Source organism: Vulpes lagopus, chromosome 6 (genome assembly GCF_018345385.1).
Source record: "Vulpes lagopus strain Blue_001 chromosome 6, ASM1834538v1, whole genome shotgun sequence".
Lineage (NCBI taxonomy): Eukaryota > Metazoa > Chordata > Mammalia > Carnivora > Canidae > Vulpes > Vulpes lagopus.
The window spans coordinates 97,750,586-97,767,453 of record NC_054829.1 but is presented as its reverse complement, the minus strand read 5'-3'; the positions used below and the strand labels follow the sequence as shown (position 1 = coordinate 97,767,453).

General features: G+C 34.7%; 1 protein-coding gene across 2 annotated transcripts in view; it reads left to right on the top strand.

The window, feature by feature from the left end:
- Positions 1-11,608, top strand: part of DNAJB14 (DnaJ heat shock protein family (Hsp40) member B14) — a 47,876-nt gene extending 36,268 nt beyond the window's left edge. For both annotated transcript variants that reach the window (XM_041759123.1, XM_041759124.1), the window contains 4 exons: positions 409-503; positions 1,284-1,393; positions 2,236-2,408; positions 6,651-11,608. In XM_041759123.1, coding sequence (XP_041615057.1) covers positions 409-503; positions 1,284-1,393; positions 2,236-2,408; positions 6,651-6,775 — 503 coding nt within the window. In that variant the 3' untranslated portion in view covers positions 6,776-11,608. The remainder of the gene's footprint in view (positions 1-408; positions 504-1,283; positions 1,394-2,235; positions 2,409-6,650) is intronic.
- Positions 11,609-16,868: the final 5,260 nt, after the last annotated feature.

Below are 16,868 nucleotides of genomic sequence, written 5' to 3'. Positions count from 1 at the left end.
GTGATTCATCACTTACATACAACATCCAGCTCATCACAAGTGCCCTCCTTAATCCCCATCACCCATTTAGCCCATCCCCCATCTTCCTCCCTGCATCAACCCTCTGTTCTCTGTCTTTAAGAGGGTCTTGTGGCTTGTTTCCCTCCTTCTTTTTTCTCCCCTTCCCATATGTTCCTCTGTTTTGTTTCTTAAATTCCACATATGAGAACTTCTACTTTAAAGAAAGGAAAGTCTGGGGAGAATCATTTCTGTTTCCATCTACTTTTTACTCACAGAGCAATAAGCATTCACTACTCAAACATACATTATTATAGTAATTTTTAAAAATTAAACAAGAATGTAAAAGAAAATATGATTTTTCTGATCACAGTTGCTCTCCTTAATTTAGTCTTGCTTTTAATTTTTTAGGTAGTGTACATTCATTTTCAAATGGACGAGCTGGTTATAGCCATCAACATCAGCATCGACACAGTGGACATGAGAGAGAAGAAGAAAGAGGAGATGTATGTTTATGATATGATTAGAAATCTCAAAATGGCAAAATTTCAGCTCAGAAAAAGCAATTAGAATTATCTAAAAAAAAAAGAATTATCTAAAAATAGGGGAAGTTATTTTAAAAGGAAGTAATGAGTTTTCTATTACCAGAGGTATTCAATAGACTGGACAGTCTCTTAGGGATATTAAGGGAACAAGGGTAGAAGTCAAGCTGGAGGGTGGTGGGCAAAATGACACCTTAAGTTGGTGTTCTGTGATTCCGATGAAGTATATCCCTGTGGTATACACTGCTTTGAAGACAAGTTCTCATGTTGGTCCTAAAACATTTAGAATTAGTACTAAAGAACTTAAATTGATAGTTACTTTGCTTGTTCTAATGCAGTTATACCTAATTGCATGTTGTCCTTAAATTACATGGAGTAGAAAGGTAAATGGAAAGAACACTAGACTAAAAATTGAAAAGCCTGGGCCCCCACTCATCTGCTTCCTTATACCACCCTCAAATTCAAGGGAATGCTAGATTTGCAAGATAAATAGAGAACGTCCTCATCTGTAACATGAGATCAGTTTACATCAGTGTTTTCCAAATCAGGATCTCTACATAAAGCACCTGGAAAGGGATATTTTTAAGAATCACTCTAGGAAGCTGTTATGATCAGGGAGATTTGAAAGCACTGAATCAGATGATCTCAAATGCCCTTTCTGCCTCTAAAAATATATGACAACTGTTGGATTATTAACAACTACAATTATATTACAATTTATTATTTTTTGATGATTTTTTGTAGGGAGGTTTTTCTGTGTTTATCCAGCTGATGCCCATTATTGTATTGATCCTCGTGTCATTATTAAGCCAATTGATGGTCTCTAATCCTCCTTATTCCTTATATCCCAGATCGTAAGTAGCTAAGTGAAGTTTTAAAAAAAATTGTTTCTTATCTAGCTTCTTGTAAAGGGCTTTGTGCTCTCTTCAACTTTTAAGCAATCTTCTATTACTATATCAGATTTTAAAATATCTAATTTAAAAAATAGTTACTCAAGTAATAAATTTGTATTATCTTGTTAGTTACATTTCTGTTCCATTGTGGATAAAGACAGAAGTACTATATTTGAATCTGATAGCAATTTAATATGATAGGTAATGTGTTGAATTCACAGGCAAAAAATAGTTTAAAAGACAAAAATACTTGAAAGACAAAAGTAGAATTGTAATTGATGTTACATAGACATATCATTGAGGGGTAAATGACTACATTCTTTTGTTTGTAAATATCGGTTAACTAAAAGCAAATATTACTTTTCTCTTATATAAAATGTTTTTCTACAATGTACTTTATATGTAAGAGATCAGGACAAAAAGGAAATTTAACACAGGATCCATTCTAGACAACTTTAGTGTAATACAGTGAACATAAGGGAAACTAAGTACAATGATATTGGCAGTGATTTTACAGTATTAAAAACAAATTGATCTAAAAATAAGAAATAACTTTTTATTTCTCCTAAATAAGATTTTTATTAACTAAAAGTTGAAAGAACTTATAAGAACATATTGTATTAATGAAATTACTGTTTAATGACATGAATGGTGGTTTTAGGCAGTTTGAAATAATGTAAATAAATGATTACCAATATTAACTTTTTAATTTTTTGTAATTGTTTTTGTTAGCTTGGTTTGTAGTAGCAGGATCAGAATGTGCAATTTTCATTAAAAATAATGATCAAGCATTTCTTTTACAGTGGATCAGGGCAAACTATTAAAATGCAAACAGAAAACTTGGGTGTTGTTTATTATGTCAACAAGGACTTTAAAAATGAATATAAAGGAATGTTATTACAAAAAGTGGAAAAGAGTGTGGAAGAAGATTATGTGACTAATATTCGAAATAATTGCTGGAAAGAAAGACAACAAAGTAAGTTAATTAAATGTTTAACATATAAAAATTTATTCAGAGTCTTTGGAATTGATTGATTATTGTAGGTTTCCCTATTCAATAAAGGTTCTAGAATTGCCTGGCACATAATTGGAGCTCAAAACTTAAAATGTTTTATGTGGTCTTATAACAGTGTTTGGCGCATAGCAAGCACTTGTGATGTTATCAATAAATATTTGGTTGAATAAGTGAATAATACTAAATTTCATTGTATTTAAGATGTTGTCAATTGTAACATGCCTTATTATCGTAGCACTAAGAAAGAAAAAAATTCTGGCACATTAGCTATATCATCAGTTTTAATATGCATCCTGTTTCAGAGTGAAGTTTGAAACTCTTCATTAATTTATCTTCAACATTTAACACTTAGTGTATAATGAGTTCTGTTAACATTCCATTTTCCTTTGTTTATTCTGTACAAAAAATCTTAGGGAACACTTAATCAATTTGTTTGGCATTTTCCATCTTCAACTTCCTTAACTTAAGAAGCAGTTCCACCTATAAAAGTTTGACCATAAGAATCTACAGAGATGCATGTGAAGCAAGTGTTGTTATGGTTATTGTTTTTCTGACTGTTACAAATAATAATGTAGACAATACAGTGTAGACTTTGGAATTAAACAGACTAAAGCTGAAACCTCACTCTGGGATCTTTAGCTGAGTGATTAGGGCCAAATATTCTAACATGTATGAGTTTACTCCCTCGGGTGTAAAATGGATGATGATGATGAGTGGTAGGAGGAAATAACTGTCACATATATAATACCTATTATTTCAGTTACTGTCCCAAGCACTTTACATATGTTAACTCATTTAATCTCCACAACAATACTGTAGAGTTATACCTTTTTTATATATAAGGAAACTGAGGTAAAGAGAGTTTAGTAACTTACCCAGGGCCATAGAGGTAGTCCATGATTCAAGCAGTCCATTTGTCTCCAGAATCCAGGCACTGTGTGCCACAATTTTCTCAATAATACCCAGCTTTGCCAGTTTGTTGTAAAATTAAATCAGACAATAAAGTGTTTTACATGTAGTAAAAGGCCCATAAAATGGTAGTGGTTATCATCATCTCATCTACTAGGGAAAATTTGATAAAATATAACTTTTGTATACTTCCAAGAAAGTTCATATCTCTGACCTTGGTTTCCTCATCTATATTCTATATAGTGGTAGTTAAAAGAGATACAGCCTCCTTGGTGTCTCAGTCTCTGAGTCCGTGAAATCAGTGTGGAGAAGGTTGCATTAGACTAGTTGTCAACCGGGAAAGATTTGCTCTGCTTCACATCACATCTGGTAATGTCTGGAAACTTTTTGTGTGTCACCACCAGTTGGGGATGGAAGAGATTGCTGCCTGCGTATAAAGGATTGAGGCTGGGGTGCCGCTAAACATCCTGCAATGCACAGGACAGCCCCCACAAAAAAGATTTACCTGGCCCAAAATGCTGACATTGCTAAGGCTGAGAAATTGCATTAGCAGAAGGTCTTAAGGGCAGTGGATACCAAATTTTACTTATTTCATTTCACTTTTTGATGTCTAGTGCCTTACACAGTCCTTGGCATATCATAGGCATATGGTAAACTTTCAATGGATATAGGAATAATTGGTTGAAGGATTACTGAATTCATAAAAATGAATAGGAAAGACTTGCTTGTTTTGTGTTAAAAGAATGACTAACACATTAGGTATATCACCTTTCAAATACAAATTCTAATCTTCAGCCAAATATGGACAATTTTTGGATTATGTATACTTAAATTCTATTACCTTAAATAATTGGGAAATCGACTATACAAATAGAAAGAAGGAAGGAAAATATATTCATATTTACGGAAGATAGTGTAATATTACAGCTAAAGTGCAGGCTCTGGGACTGCCTTGCAAGACAAGATCCTGGTTCCACCAACATGTTGCCTAGGCCAAGTTAGTTAACCTTTCTAAATCTCATTTATGTTATCATTAAAATGTGGACCATAACAGATAATACATGTTAACACTTAGCATAATATCTTGCATCAGTAAGTGTTCAATATTTTTACTTACTATAATGTAATTATTTTTTTTCCTATCCATACCATAAGCCAAGTGTTTTTGCTTGGCATACTTAATCTTTTAATCATCTGGCAAGATTGATATTAAAGTTTCACAGGCTTTCAGTCTGTGTTCTGTTTACGATACGAAGTTGTCTACAGCTGTATTGTACACAGTTATATGTGTGTCTTTTAAAGTTACTTTCATAAGTTTTAAGTGAATCTGATTTTAATAAGTCATTATTAAAAAACAACTTACTTATTTCAAGAATATCAATGGAACAAGACAAAACTCTTAAAGACTAAAAAGAAATGACAGTTAGGTACAATGTGTGATCCTGAGTTGGATCCCAGATGGGGTGTGGAGGAAATGGCTATAAAGGACATCATTGGGGCTGCTGGTGAAATGTGAATATGAACTATATATTAGATGATAGAATTATAGTTGTTAGATTTCTGAATTTGAAAATTGGGGTTAGGTAAGACAATGCCCTTGTTCTTAAGAGAAACATGCTGGAGTAATTAGGAATGAAAAGTCTCAAAAGGTTTTACAAAATAATAACCACTAGCACCACCACAACAGCCTTTATTACAAGAGAGAGCTGAAGCAAATTTGACAAAATGTGAAAGATTGATCAATCAAGATGTAAAGGGTTTTAGAGTGTTCATTGTAGTACTCTTTTGTGAAGGTTTAAAATTTTAAGATTTATTTATTTGACAGAAGGGGAGAAGGGGAGCATGGTGGGGGGAGGGGCAGAGAGACAAGCGGACTCCCTTCTGAGCACAGCTCATGCAGGGCTCCATCCCAGGACCCTGAGGTCAGAACCTGAGCTTAAGTCCAATGCCTAACAGACTGAGCCACCCAGGTACTCCTTGAAATTATCAAAATAAAACTCAACAAATTCATCACATCTAGAGGTTAGGGGTTTTAAAGGAAGATGAAAGTGGAAGGAGCTCAGTATAATGTTAATTAATCCACTGATTGAATGTTTTACTTATTAATCAGGATGAACTCACCTTGTTTTATAAATCAATGTTATCAAAAAGGTTGTTGGCCAATTGATTTTGTTTTTAACCAGGGTTTTTCTGTTTTGCAGTCATTTCTAACACTCTCTAATGTCTATATTGATACAGTAGGCATTTTATAAGATACAAGCAGTAATTTGAAGTAATGGAAAGAATGTTAAGCTAGGAATTGGAAGTTTGGCTTGGAATCTAGACCGCCATTGACTAGCTCTGTGAACTTCGGTTTATCTACCTCATCTGGGAAGATGCATCTGCAAAAGGATTTTACAAGTGCCTCACTTGTAAATAAAGGGGATGGAGTGATTTTGATTGTTAAATCTTAGCTGGATTGACTGAATACAAGGTCATTTATGAAGATCTTTACAAATAGAATATACTCTTGCTGTGAGTATATTTTGAATGTGGTGCTGACTGATGTCCTTTACTTTGGCCATTGTTTTCCAGAAAGTAACTGACTTTTTTCTGTGTCTGGTTACATATTTTCTAAGTGCCCCCACCCTTTGGAAGAGTTACTGAACAGTGAAATGACTGAGAGGAACAGAAAGATAGCAAGGAATAGTTCTCTAGAGATTTATAGTCCGTTTCTTTTTCCTTAGTAATGCTATCCACATACTGAAAGAAGTCTCAGAAGTACTTGTTTGCTAAATAACACTACAGTGATTCTATAGCAAACTTTTTTCCCCTTTTGTGATCCTTCAGTAAGATTTTCTTTTTTTCTTTTTTTTTTTTTTTTAATTCAAGCAAACTCAGGGCAAGATTTCAAACTTTTCTACTCAAGTCGTGGCATAATTAATTAACCTGAAACCTTAACAAGAGGTCACACCAAAAACAATCACCAGCAGGATTGAATAGCATATGATATGTCTTTGGTATGCAAGGTCGAAATGGTGCTTTAGAGCAGCAGTTTTTAAACTTTTGAGGACAGGAGTGAGGGAAAGAGTGGATAGGATTTTATTTTCATTTCTTTCGCAGAGTAGCTCTGTGTTTGTTTTAGATACTAGGCTTCCAAAGGCTCTTAGGAGTAATACTTGGATTTCTTTCTTTTTAAAAAAGGGTCAATTATTAGAAACATATTGAAGGGCTTCTTTAAACATCATTTCAGCTTAAGTAACAAAGTGACCTAAATTATTATCTACTAAGCAAAATATTTTGGTTTGTTAACAGAAACAGATATGCAGTATGCAGCCAAAGTATACCGTGATGATCGGCTCCGAAGGAAGGCTGATGCCTTGAGCATGGACAACTGTAAAGAATTGGAGCGGCTGACCAGTATTTATAAAGGAGGATGAACTGGGATTGTATTTATAACTTTTAGCATCCTCTTTATTTTTTCTGTAAGTAAGTTTCGTTTCGTCCTGAGAGCTAAAGAAAAAGATTGTATGTTAAAAACTAAACTGCATAGTTGGTCCCTGAAATCTTGGACTGTTTATGACCTCCTGGCTCCTTTGAATAGTAAGGAACTGAAAACTAAAATTAATATTTTAGTTATGCTTCTGGCAACTATTTTCATTTTAAAAGCGTATATTATTCCTAACTAAAAATGTCTTGAGAAAGGATTATCACACCTGTAGCAGTTTCCAGTTTTAGTGATTCTCCATGTTTCCTTTGGTCATGTAAATATTTATGGAATGATCATTTTGTATATGGGTTACTGCATTTTTATTTAAATTCTTTTAGCATTTAACTCCATGAGACACTTTAGTTTAAACTGATAGAATAAGTGTTCTGTGACAAAATTACATTTTTCTTGTCAGATGTTGAATGTTTGTGAAGTTTAAGCAACGAAACTTTTTCAAAAAGAAAAGAAAAAACAAAAAAGCTATTTAACTGTGTAAATCTTGTAGCATTATCAGCTTAGAGGGAATTGATATTTTTAATATTGCCATTATAATCCAGAATATATATTGAGATAAATGAACTGGTGTAGAATATCAGTTTGCTATTTAGTTTTATGAATTGCTAAGCCATGCATAGAAAAGAAATGCTATACTGATAGATTTTAAAGAAAATATGAGGAGATGGCTATGTAGATATTAAACAAAAAGGGTCTTCAACAGTAAACTGCAGTTATGTCATTTCCAATTCTAGTAATTCAAAGGCTCCCAAATGTTTATATGTCTGTCTTTGAAGGCTGCTATGATTCATGAAGAAAAGGACCCACCTGTTTTGCCCCCATGGAAATTTTAGTTTCTTCTTAGTGATCATTTAAGCAGGATCCAAAGTTAATGGGTTCTTCTACAAATGAGTAATAAGAGAAAAATACTACTAAAATGAAGCTTTGTGCCTTTTTAACCTGATTGCCAACTCTTAAATATATAAGTAGAGTACAGCACACTACTTGATCAGAGCATGATCTGTTTGGCCACATGCAACGGTGAGCAGAAATATGGCAGCAGGTAGGTAGAATAGTGACTTTATAGCAAGTCATCCTTATAAAATTCTGAGCTACAAACTATTCACCATTGAGTCATTCAATTAATCTTATAGGAATAAGCTCTCTCTAATTCAATCCATAATATAAATTAGAAAAGTAAGCTGGAAATTGAAGTTCTTGGTGCCTGTATATTCAGTACGAAACTATTTGATTTCTAGTCTTCTATGTTTAACAGTTGTAATATTTTAATGATTTTGCTTCATACTCAGTTAATGGGACACAAATGCATCTTTGGTAGTTTTTTTGTGTGTGAGAGCATGCTAGTTTGAGTGGCTCTGTTCTTCTGTTTAAAGGTTTTTGTTGTTGTTGTTGTTTTCTGACTGTAGTTGATTTTATAGCATCTGTTGAATAAAACTGCTAAAATGACCATTCTTTTTAAAATGTTCTCTTGTATCCCCTTTTCCAGGTGAATCAGTAGAAATATCTGAATTAATTAATGAGTTAAACTAAACAACCTACTGCCCTAGGAAAACTGGACAGCTTCACCAGTTTTATTTTACAAATGCGACTTTTAAATTAAAAAAATAGCAGTGCTTAAAATACAAATTAAATCTGTTCTTGAGCCTGCAGAATGAATTTTTAAAAAATAAGGTCATAACATTCTAATTAACTTTGAAAGTTCATATACATCAGAAAAATTACAAAAAATTGAATGAAATAATTTAATCCATTCATTTTTCCAGTTTTAATGAGAAATCTACACTATTGTGATTGACACTAATGTGAATCGAACTCTTTTTGAGCGATTCTTTTTCCCTTAATCTTGGCTTTAAAGGGATAGATGAAGTTATCAAGTTAAGTGAAGTTATATATTATGAAGTCATATATGGCTTTTGGACAGTATTATATTTCAGTTGCATTGCTGCATTTCATCACATTTCATAAAATGACGGGGAAATGTGTTTGATAAAATCAAATTTTCAAACAACTATGTGAAATAACTGATTGAGTGCCTGATAATTTAAGCCACATATAAAGTATGCAAGGAAATATTAAGTCCTTAATGTCATCCATATTTTGGTGAGAAGGTCCAACTAAGTGTCTTAGAATTTTGGGTTAGTTCTACAAAGTAAGAAGATATGAACTATCTTGAGATGTAAGATTTTCATGTTTGCTACTCTTACGATAAAAATCTCAACATTTTACCATCTTATTTTTACTACACAGGCTTTGCAATTTCATTTGATAACTTGTACTGTTCATTTTAACCATTGCCTGAAAACTCTCAATCTTTGAGTAGTGCTTTACTAGCTTTTCTAACTGATATTTTAGAAGTTTGGTAGCAACTATATTTATTAATGCTTTACATTTTTATCTTTTTACACATACATATAAACATTATCCTTGTGAGGATTTGGGATAAAGTAGATAGTATCTTTACTCCTCCTGTTTTGATTCCTTAGTTCCCAAGTAGACTGGTGCTAGTTGCTTATAAGGTTGAGAATTTATTTTGATCCAATCTGAGAATTTCATTCTCAATGAGAAAATTCAAATTTAATCCATGTAATAAAAACAATGTATTTTAGGAACAGATTGCATTTGAATGCTTAAATAAGTATTTGTTTCAAAATCACTGCATTTTTCTTTATAACTTACAGAAATTTGGTAGAGAAGAATAAATCCTTAAAGCAAATATATGCCAGTGCATTACACCACTCTGCTTTCGTGTCAGCTCAGGTGTTCACAGGAACAGAAATGTGGAGTCCCAGCCCTTTACTGTGATTGCACTTTTAAGCCTAAGTTGTCTTCCTTTTAATTCTTCAGTTCCACTAGTATGTAAAATAGTGTATAGTGAGAAAAATGGTTACCTTCTTAATTTCTTTTTGACCTTTAATAGTTTTAAATGCAGCTGTTACTTAATAACTGTGACATATTATTCATAATGTTTTCCCATATATTTTCTTAAAAAAAAAAATCTTCTACCTGTGGTAAGGCAGTAAAATATTTTTTGATGTTGACCTGAGAACCAAATGAGCCATCTTGCCAGTTAAGTAAGTGTTATGTCAAAGGACCCTATGGTTCAAAAGGAGAATCTGTGCATTCATTTAGCTTCCTTAAATGAAGCTTAGGTTTAATACTACCCCTATTACCATCTGTCTTCATCCTGAGTGAAACAGACCAAAAGAGCATTCATAATCTTTTCTTGTCTGAACAGAAAAACTTCTGAAAATGAACAATAAATCTGAATTTTAATCTTTACTAAATAGCTAAAAAAAAAAAAAAAACTGTACCTGTTAGCCCGTTGGACTATGCCTGAAGTCCATAAAATTCTCTAAACCAATGAAAAAGTAAAGAGTAGTGTAACAATAATGTACAAAACTTTTTAAATTCTAATTTGTAATTACAAAGAAAAAGTGAGTAGAATGAGAATCTTTAAAGAATTCTTGCACGTCCCTTTAATAATCTGACAGGCACCACAGTCCTAGAATTCAGGCTTCCTTTTTGGTTTCCATTACTATTAAATAGACTTTCATATAAATGGAAACATTTTCCCTCAAAACATTAATTCAAAACATACTCCTTATATTAAGGATTCTATAACCATGTTTTTTGTAAGTGTCCTATGTGTAACTTTTTCCTGTTGGTACTTGATTCATTCTCATTTAATTTTATTATCTGCTGGTTTTGGGGCCAATGGACTTGTGAATATTCTGTGATGTGTCCATGTATAGGTGTGTATATATATATACATATATATATATATTTTTCCAGCTAATACCTCAAATGTGTGATTGTTTAATATATACCACACTATGTTTGCACAGAGCAGGGCTTCCATTAGCAGTGGATATTCTCATTTCTAACTTTGAAAATCATTCCACAGAATTCTGTTGGTGTGAATTCTTCCCATTGATCATTTTCAAATTTTAAAGCAGAGATTCCTATTAGAAGGCCCATATTTCAAATATAATTGTATGTTTCTGTACCTAGCAATGGAAATATGTAGGGGTAAGAAGTGTTTCTTGAAGTGTCTAGTTTAGTAAGTTATTATTAACAATTGGGATTACTGGGTTGCCAAGCTGTCTGGTAACTGCTCAGCGATGACAACCGGCATGATTTTGAGCAAATCTCCTTCACTTTGGCACAGGAGTCGGGACATTCCAGTCTCATTCTACTTTGCCATTTAAGAGTACCACTAAAATAATAGAGGTTTACCGGTGACACTGGAGTATTCTAAGCATCGATTTCAAAATGAATTCTTTTTGAGTTGGCTGACTATACCAACAAGAAGAAAGAAACTCCACATAAATTATATTTTGTAACTTATTTATATTAAGAAATGCTTCTTACCTATTTTTGTTTTCATTTTTTTGGATGGCTACATAAGACTTTCTTCCATTTATGGTTTAAATCATGTGTTGTTTAAAAGCTGCAGGTAATTTTCAAGGTGTGATGAAATTTTAATGGAAGCCTTGTACCAGTTAAGTGAAACTGGCAAAGGAGATCTTACTTTGTCTATAGTGCATTCAAGATTATACAATTAGGTTTAAAAATGTCTGATTTGTAAAATACTTAGTGTTATATCAGACTTATAAAATAAAATTTTCTGTGTGAGAACTCTGTTAAAGAAAATGCATTTGATTTTTAATGAATGTTCTGCTGAATGATTTGTGATGAATTTTTGTCTTTCAGTCTCTGCAGTTTATCTCAATATATGAATAAAAAGAAGGTCTGTTCTCACTGTAAAGGATGTGTTTTTATCATCTTTTATATTCTTGATATGCACTTTCTTTCATTCACTAAACCATTCAACAAATGTATGAATGCCTGCTTTATCCTAGGCAGTGAGCTGAGTGCTGGGAATTAATCACTGAACAAGACAGAAATCCTTATGGAGTTTACATCTAGCCAGGAAAATCAATGTCAAATAAATAACTAATTATGATGAATGCTACAAGGAAAATTACAAGGTACAATGAGAACATATATCTGGAAGACTTAACCTACTTTGGGAGGATCAGGGAAAGTTTCTCTGAGAAAAGGAGCTTAAACTGAAACCCAAAAGATGAAATAAGTAGGAGTGAGGTGAATACTAGAGAGATATTTCAGGCAGGCAGAATGTGCTAATAAGTTGATAAAGCCATAGAAACTTTACAGAAGTGAAAACAAACTTGCACGGAAACAAACTCATATGATTTTTTTTAAAGATTTTATTTATTTATTCATGAGAGACACAGAAGGAGAGGCAGAGACTCAGGCAGAGGAAGAAGCAGGATCCATATAGGAAGCCCGATGCGGGACTCCATCCCAGGACTCAGATCACGCCCTGAGCCAAAGGCAGATGCTCAACCACTGAGCCACCCAGGCGTCCCAACTCATATGATTATAGCATAGGAAAGACAGGGTAAGTTAGAGAATTAAAATAAGATAGGAGCCAAGTTCCATAAAACCACATATAAATGATGATGATGATTGGAATTTATCCTATGCCAATAGAAAACCCTTTGATATTTTTAAGGATGGAGTTACATATGAGATTTGAGTTTTTAAAGTATCATTTTAGGGTTGTTGTGCAGAGAAGACTGGAGGGTAAAAGTGAATGTAGGGAGGATAGGAAGTTATTGGCAAAGGACAGATGATCATGGTTTGATCTAGAGTAGAAATACAGATAACTGAATGATTTTGAGAGAGATTCAGGAGGTAGAGTCAAGAGAATTATTTGATTGATTGGATTTGGGATAAATAGAGGCAGCAATTAAAAACTTCCCAAAATTCTGGCTGTGAAAAAGAGTAGATAGAGAAGGATGTCAGCTGAAAGAGGATGTGGTTTCTAAAGAAGGCTTTTATTTTTTCAATTATTAATTACATGAGATCTTATTGCATGAGAGATCTGTTTTATTCTGTTATTTTTCATTCTGTTATAAAGGGGCAGGTAGAAAGTGAAAGAGTAATACCAGTAAGAGTAGTACCAGTAAGTGCCTGATATGTCCAAGAGGATATTATGTCCATTGGAAGAATTATTTTAGCTAAGCGACCACCAGCATTTTTTAAGAAAGGGACGCATGGAGGATGGGTGCAAAGGCAGGTAGATTTGTAGTGTTGGTTAGTAAGATGTCATGCCTTTCATTGGCTTGATGAATAGGCAGGGTAAAGTCGGGGAGGGGAAAAGAAAAATAAACAGAGGCTTAGAAGACAAATTGAAGAAATTGTTTTTTCACTGAGTCAGCTATTGAATGCAAAAGGGTTTTTATGAGTCCCAGATTGGTGACAGAATTTACAATCTATTTAGTTGTTTATTTTCTCCAGTCTAACCCATCAGCCTATGCATGAGCAGTGGAATACAACTCATCAAACTCATCCAGAGTTGGAGTTCTGTCAGGCTGAAGGTAGGGGAGTTTAAGATGTTGACATGTGAGTGATCCATTGATTGTGATTGTTTATTGTATGCAAGCCAGAGATCGTTTGAATTAGTGATTTCTCAGGTGACTGCCTGAATCCAGGGTGTGAGGACAATAAGTGGTAGTATAAAAGAACTAAAAGTTATTGCCTATGACTTTATAATTGTATTCTCGATGGGCCAAATCCCAAACCATAGCCAGAATCAATATTAGCAAAACATTTTCCAACTTGGCCAATCTAAGTGATAAAATTTTCATTTTTGTATGTTGGAAAATCAGCAAGACTCTCCTCCCCATGAGTTTGTTTATTTTTAAAATATTTTATTTATTTATTCATGAGAGACCCAGAGAGAGAGGCAGAGGGAGAAGCAGGCTCCATGCAGGACGCCTGATGCGGGACTCGATCCTGGGACTCCAGGATCACACCCTGGGCTGAAGGCAGACGCTAAACCACTGAGCTACCCAGGGATCCTGATAATTTTTTATAGGAAAGAAGAATTAAAAAATTTTTTCTAATGGCTGAGTAATATTCCTCAGCCATTAGAAACGACAAATACCCACCTTTTGCTTCAACGTGGATGGAACTGGAGGGTATTACGCTGAGTGAAGTAAGTCAGTCGGAGAAGGACAAACATTGTATGTTCTCATTCATTTGGGGAATATAAATAATAGTGAAAGGGAATATAAGGGAAGGGAGAAGAAATGTGTGGGAAATATTAGAAAGGGAGACAGAACACAAAGACTCCTAACTCTGGGAAACGAACTAGGGGTGGTGGAAGGGGAGGAGGGCGGGGGGTGGGGGTGAATGGGTGACGGGCACTGAGTGGGGCACTTGACAGGATGAGCACTGGGTGTTATTCTATATGTTGGTAAATTGAACACCAATAAAAAATAATTTATTATAAAAAAATAAAAAGAAAAGAAAAAATAAAAAAGAAATTGAGAGGTCCTAGGCATATACAAAAGCTAAGAGAAACTTAAGCTAAAAATAAGCAGAAACAAAGGCTTTTGATGCAACCAATAAAGTTAGAACTTTTACAACATGTACATATTTAACTGTTTAATGTATTATATTTACGGTATACTATTTCTCTAGAATGCTGTGTACTAGAAAATTTGAATAGTAAGATAAAATTTTGTGTGCGTATGTATACAGTTTCTACTAATTTCTTCCTGAACCTCAGGGATCAGCTGGTATACCCCCTTGGAGAACTGGTACATAGTGCTGATAATCCTTTAGGCTGGTAAATATTTCCCCTAGTCTTATACCAGCAGCAGTGAGTAAATTCAAAACAGATCAATCTCCCATTTACTGCCATAATTCAGAAACCACCACACTTGGAAATTAGGAATCTAAGTTCTTTCAATTTGAGGATGTAGTGATATTTGGAGAGTTTAGAAAGCTATGCTCTCCCTTTTCTGCCACCCAAGAAGAAAAAAAAATCAGTATTTTCCAGGTCAATTATCATTTATCAAAGTCATTAGGATGGATGTTAAATGAAAAATAGCACTTCCGGAAATTAAAAGAACTTGCTAGAGTTCATATTTTTATTTGCCTCTAAACTTGGGCAACTAAGAAGTTGTCATCAGGGCCAGAATTAACAGTTTCTTTCAATCACTTTTATTCCACAGATGCTGAATGAGTGCCTAAAGAATGCAAGACATTTAGTCATTGCAGGAAACTGGAAAAAATCCAAAACATGACCCAGCCTTCTAGGTGTTAGGGTTTCATTGGGAAAACAAATCAAAACTATGACACATAAATTATGCACAAATATCAATTATTCTAGGTAACATATAGTAGCATTCAAGAGAATGTGATATGTGAGAAGATATTGTCAGAAAACAATATTTACGTATCTAAGGTTGGGCAGCTCGGGTGGCTCAGTGGTTTAGAGCTGCCTTCAGCCCAGGGTGTGATCCTGGAGACTTGGGATTGGGTCCCACGTGAGGCTCCCTGCATGAAGCCTGCTTCTCCCTCTGCCTGTGTGTGTGTGTGTGTGTCTAATGAATAAATAAGTAAAATCTTTTTAATAACAAATAAATAAATATCTAATGTAGATATTACATTATCCGGGTGGTTCAGTCAGTTAAATGACCAACTCTTGATTTCAGCTCCCAGGTCAGGATCTCAAGGTCCTGAGATTTACCCCCTCATCGGGCTGTGCCCTGGGCATGGAGCCTGCTTAAGATGCTGTCTCCTGGACACCTGGGTTGCTTAGTGGTTGAGCATCTGCCTTCAGCTCAGGGCCTGATCCCAGGGTTGGGGGATTGAGTCCCACATAGGGCTCCCTGTGGGGGTCTGCTTCTCCCTCTCCCTCTATTTCTGTCTCTCTCTCCTTCTGCCCCTCCTCAACCCTGTGCATGTGCACACATGCATATGTTCTTTCTCTCAAAAAATAAATACATATTTAAGGTAGAAACTGAAGGGGTTCAGAACATGCCACCCCAAAATATGCCACTTAGGCATATTGATCATTTTGAACTGAAGGCACTAAGAAAACAGATGCAGGAAGGATTCTTTGATCTCTTTTACCAAAAAGCAGGTCATAAAATTTCCTCTGAGAAAGGTGCCCTCTTACCAGGAAGAGAACATTCTTACCACCAAAGGCAAGACTGATGCCAAAATGGACCTGTACAAACAAGTCTACTAAATAATCTTTATCTGCCATTGGTTTCACGCATATATTTCAGAGTCACTGTCCCACAATTTACTGTCCCTTACCCAAGCCCCCTTTCTTGTCACATCCCCACAATTTGTTGTTCTTTGTATAAAAAGGTATTTAACTTGTGGACCTAATGATTTCTTTGGACCTTACTTCCTTCTGAAGACTGCCATATACACATAAGAATTTTAATAAATGTGTATGTTTTTCACCAGATAATGTATCAGTTTCTTAGGCCCAGCCATAAAAACCTAAGAGGGTAGAAGTATGTTCTTCCTCCCCTACAAGAGAAATAAACATGTGAGTTTAAAAGACCCTCCAGAACCAGTGTGGAGAAAGAATAACCAGTGATGGAAGGGTGAAGTAATCAACTTGGCTGGAGTACAGGATTCACATTAGAATGTGTTTAGAGGGATCCCTGGGTGGCGCAGCGGTTTGGCGCCTGCCTTTGGCCCAGGGCGTGATCCTGGAGACCTGGGATCGAATCCCACGTCGGGCTCCCGGTGCATGGAGCCTGCTTCTCCCTCTGCCTGTGTCTCTGCCTCTCTCTCTCTCTGTGACTATCATAAATAAAAAAAAAAAAAAAGAATGTGTTTAGAAGTAAAATAGGATGCTTGTGTCAGTATATGACTGTCAACTTTATCAGTCTGCAGTGGTACATACATCGCTAAAGATTTTTTGAACAGTAATGTGCATTGTTTTGGAAGGCTTATCTGGCCATTACTAAGGCTATTAATATCATCTTGCTAAATAAAATAAGGGTTTGAATGAAGAATTGAATTAGGGTAGCAGACACGAGGAACAAAAGATTAGCAGTCCCAAACATGATACCTGACTAGTAGAATCATGGAAACAATACAGATACACGTTAGGAAAAAAAGCTTATATGAGAAATTTTTGGAGCTTTTGAGTCAGAGCTGACTAAAAGACATGTATGTAGAAA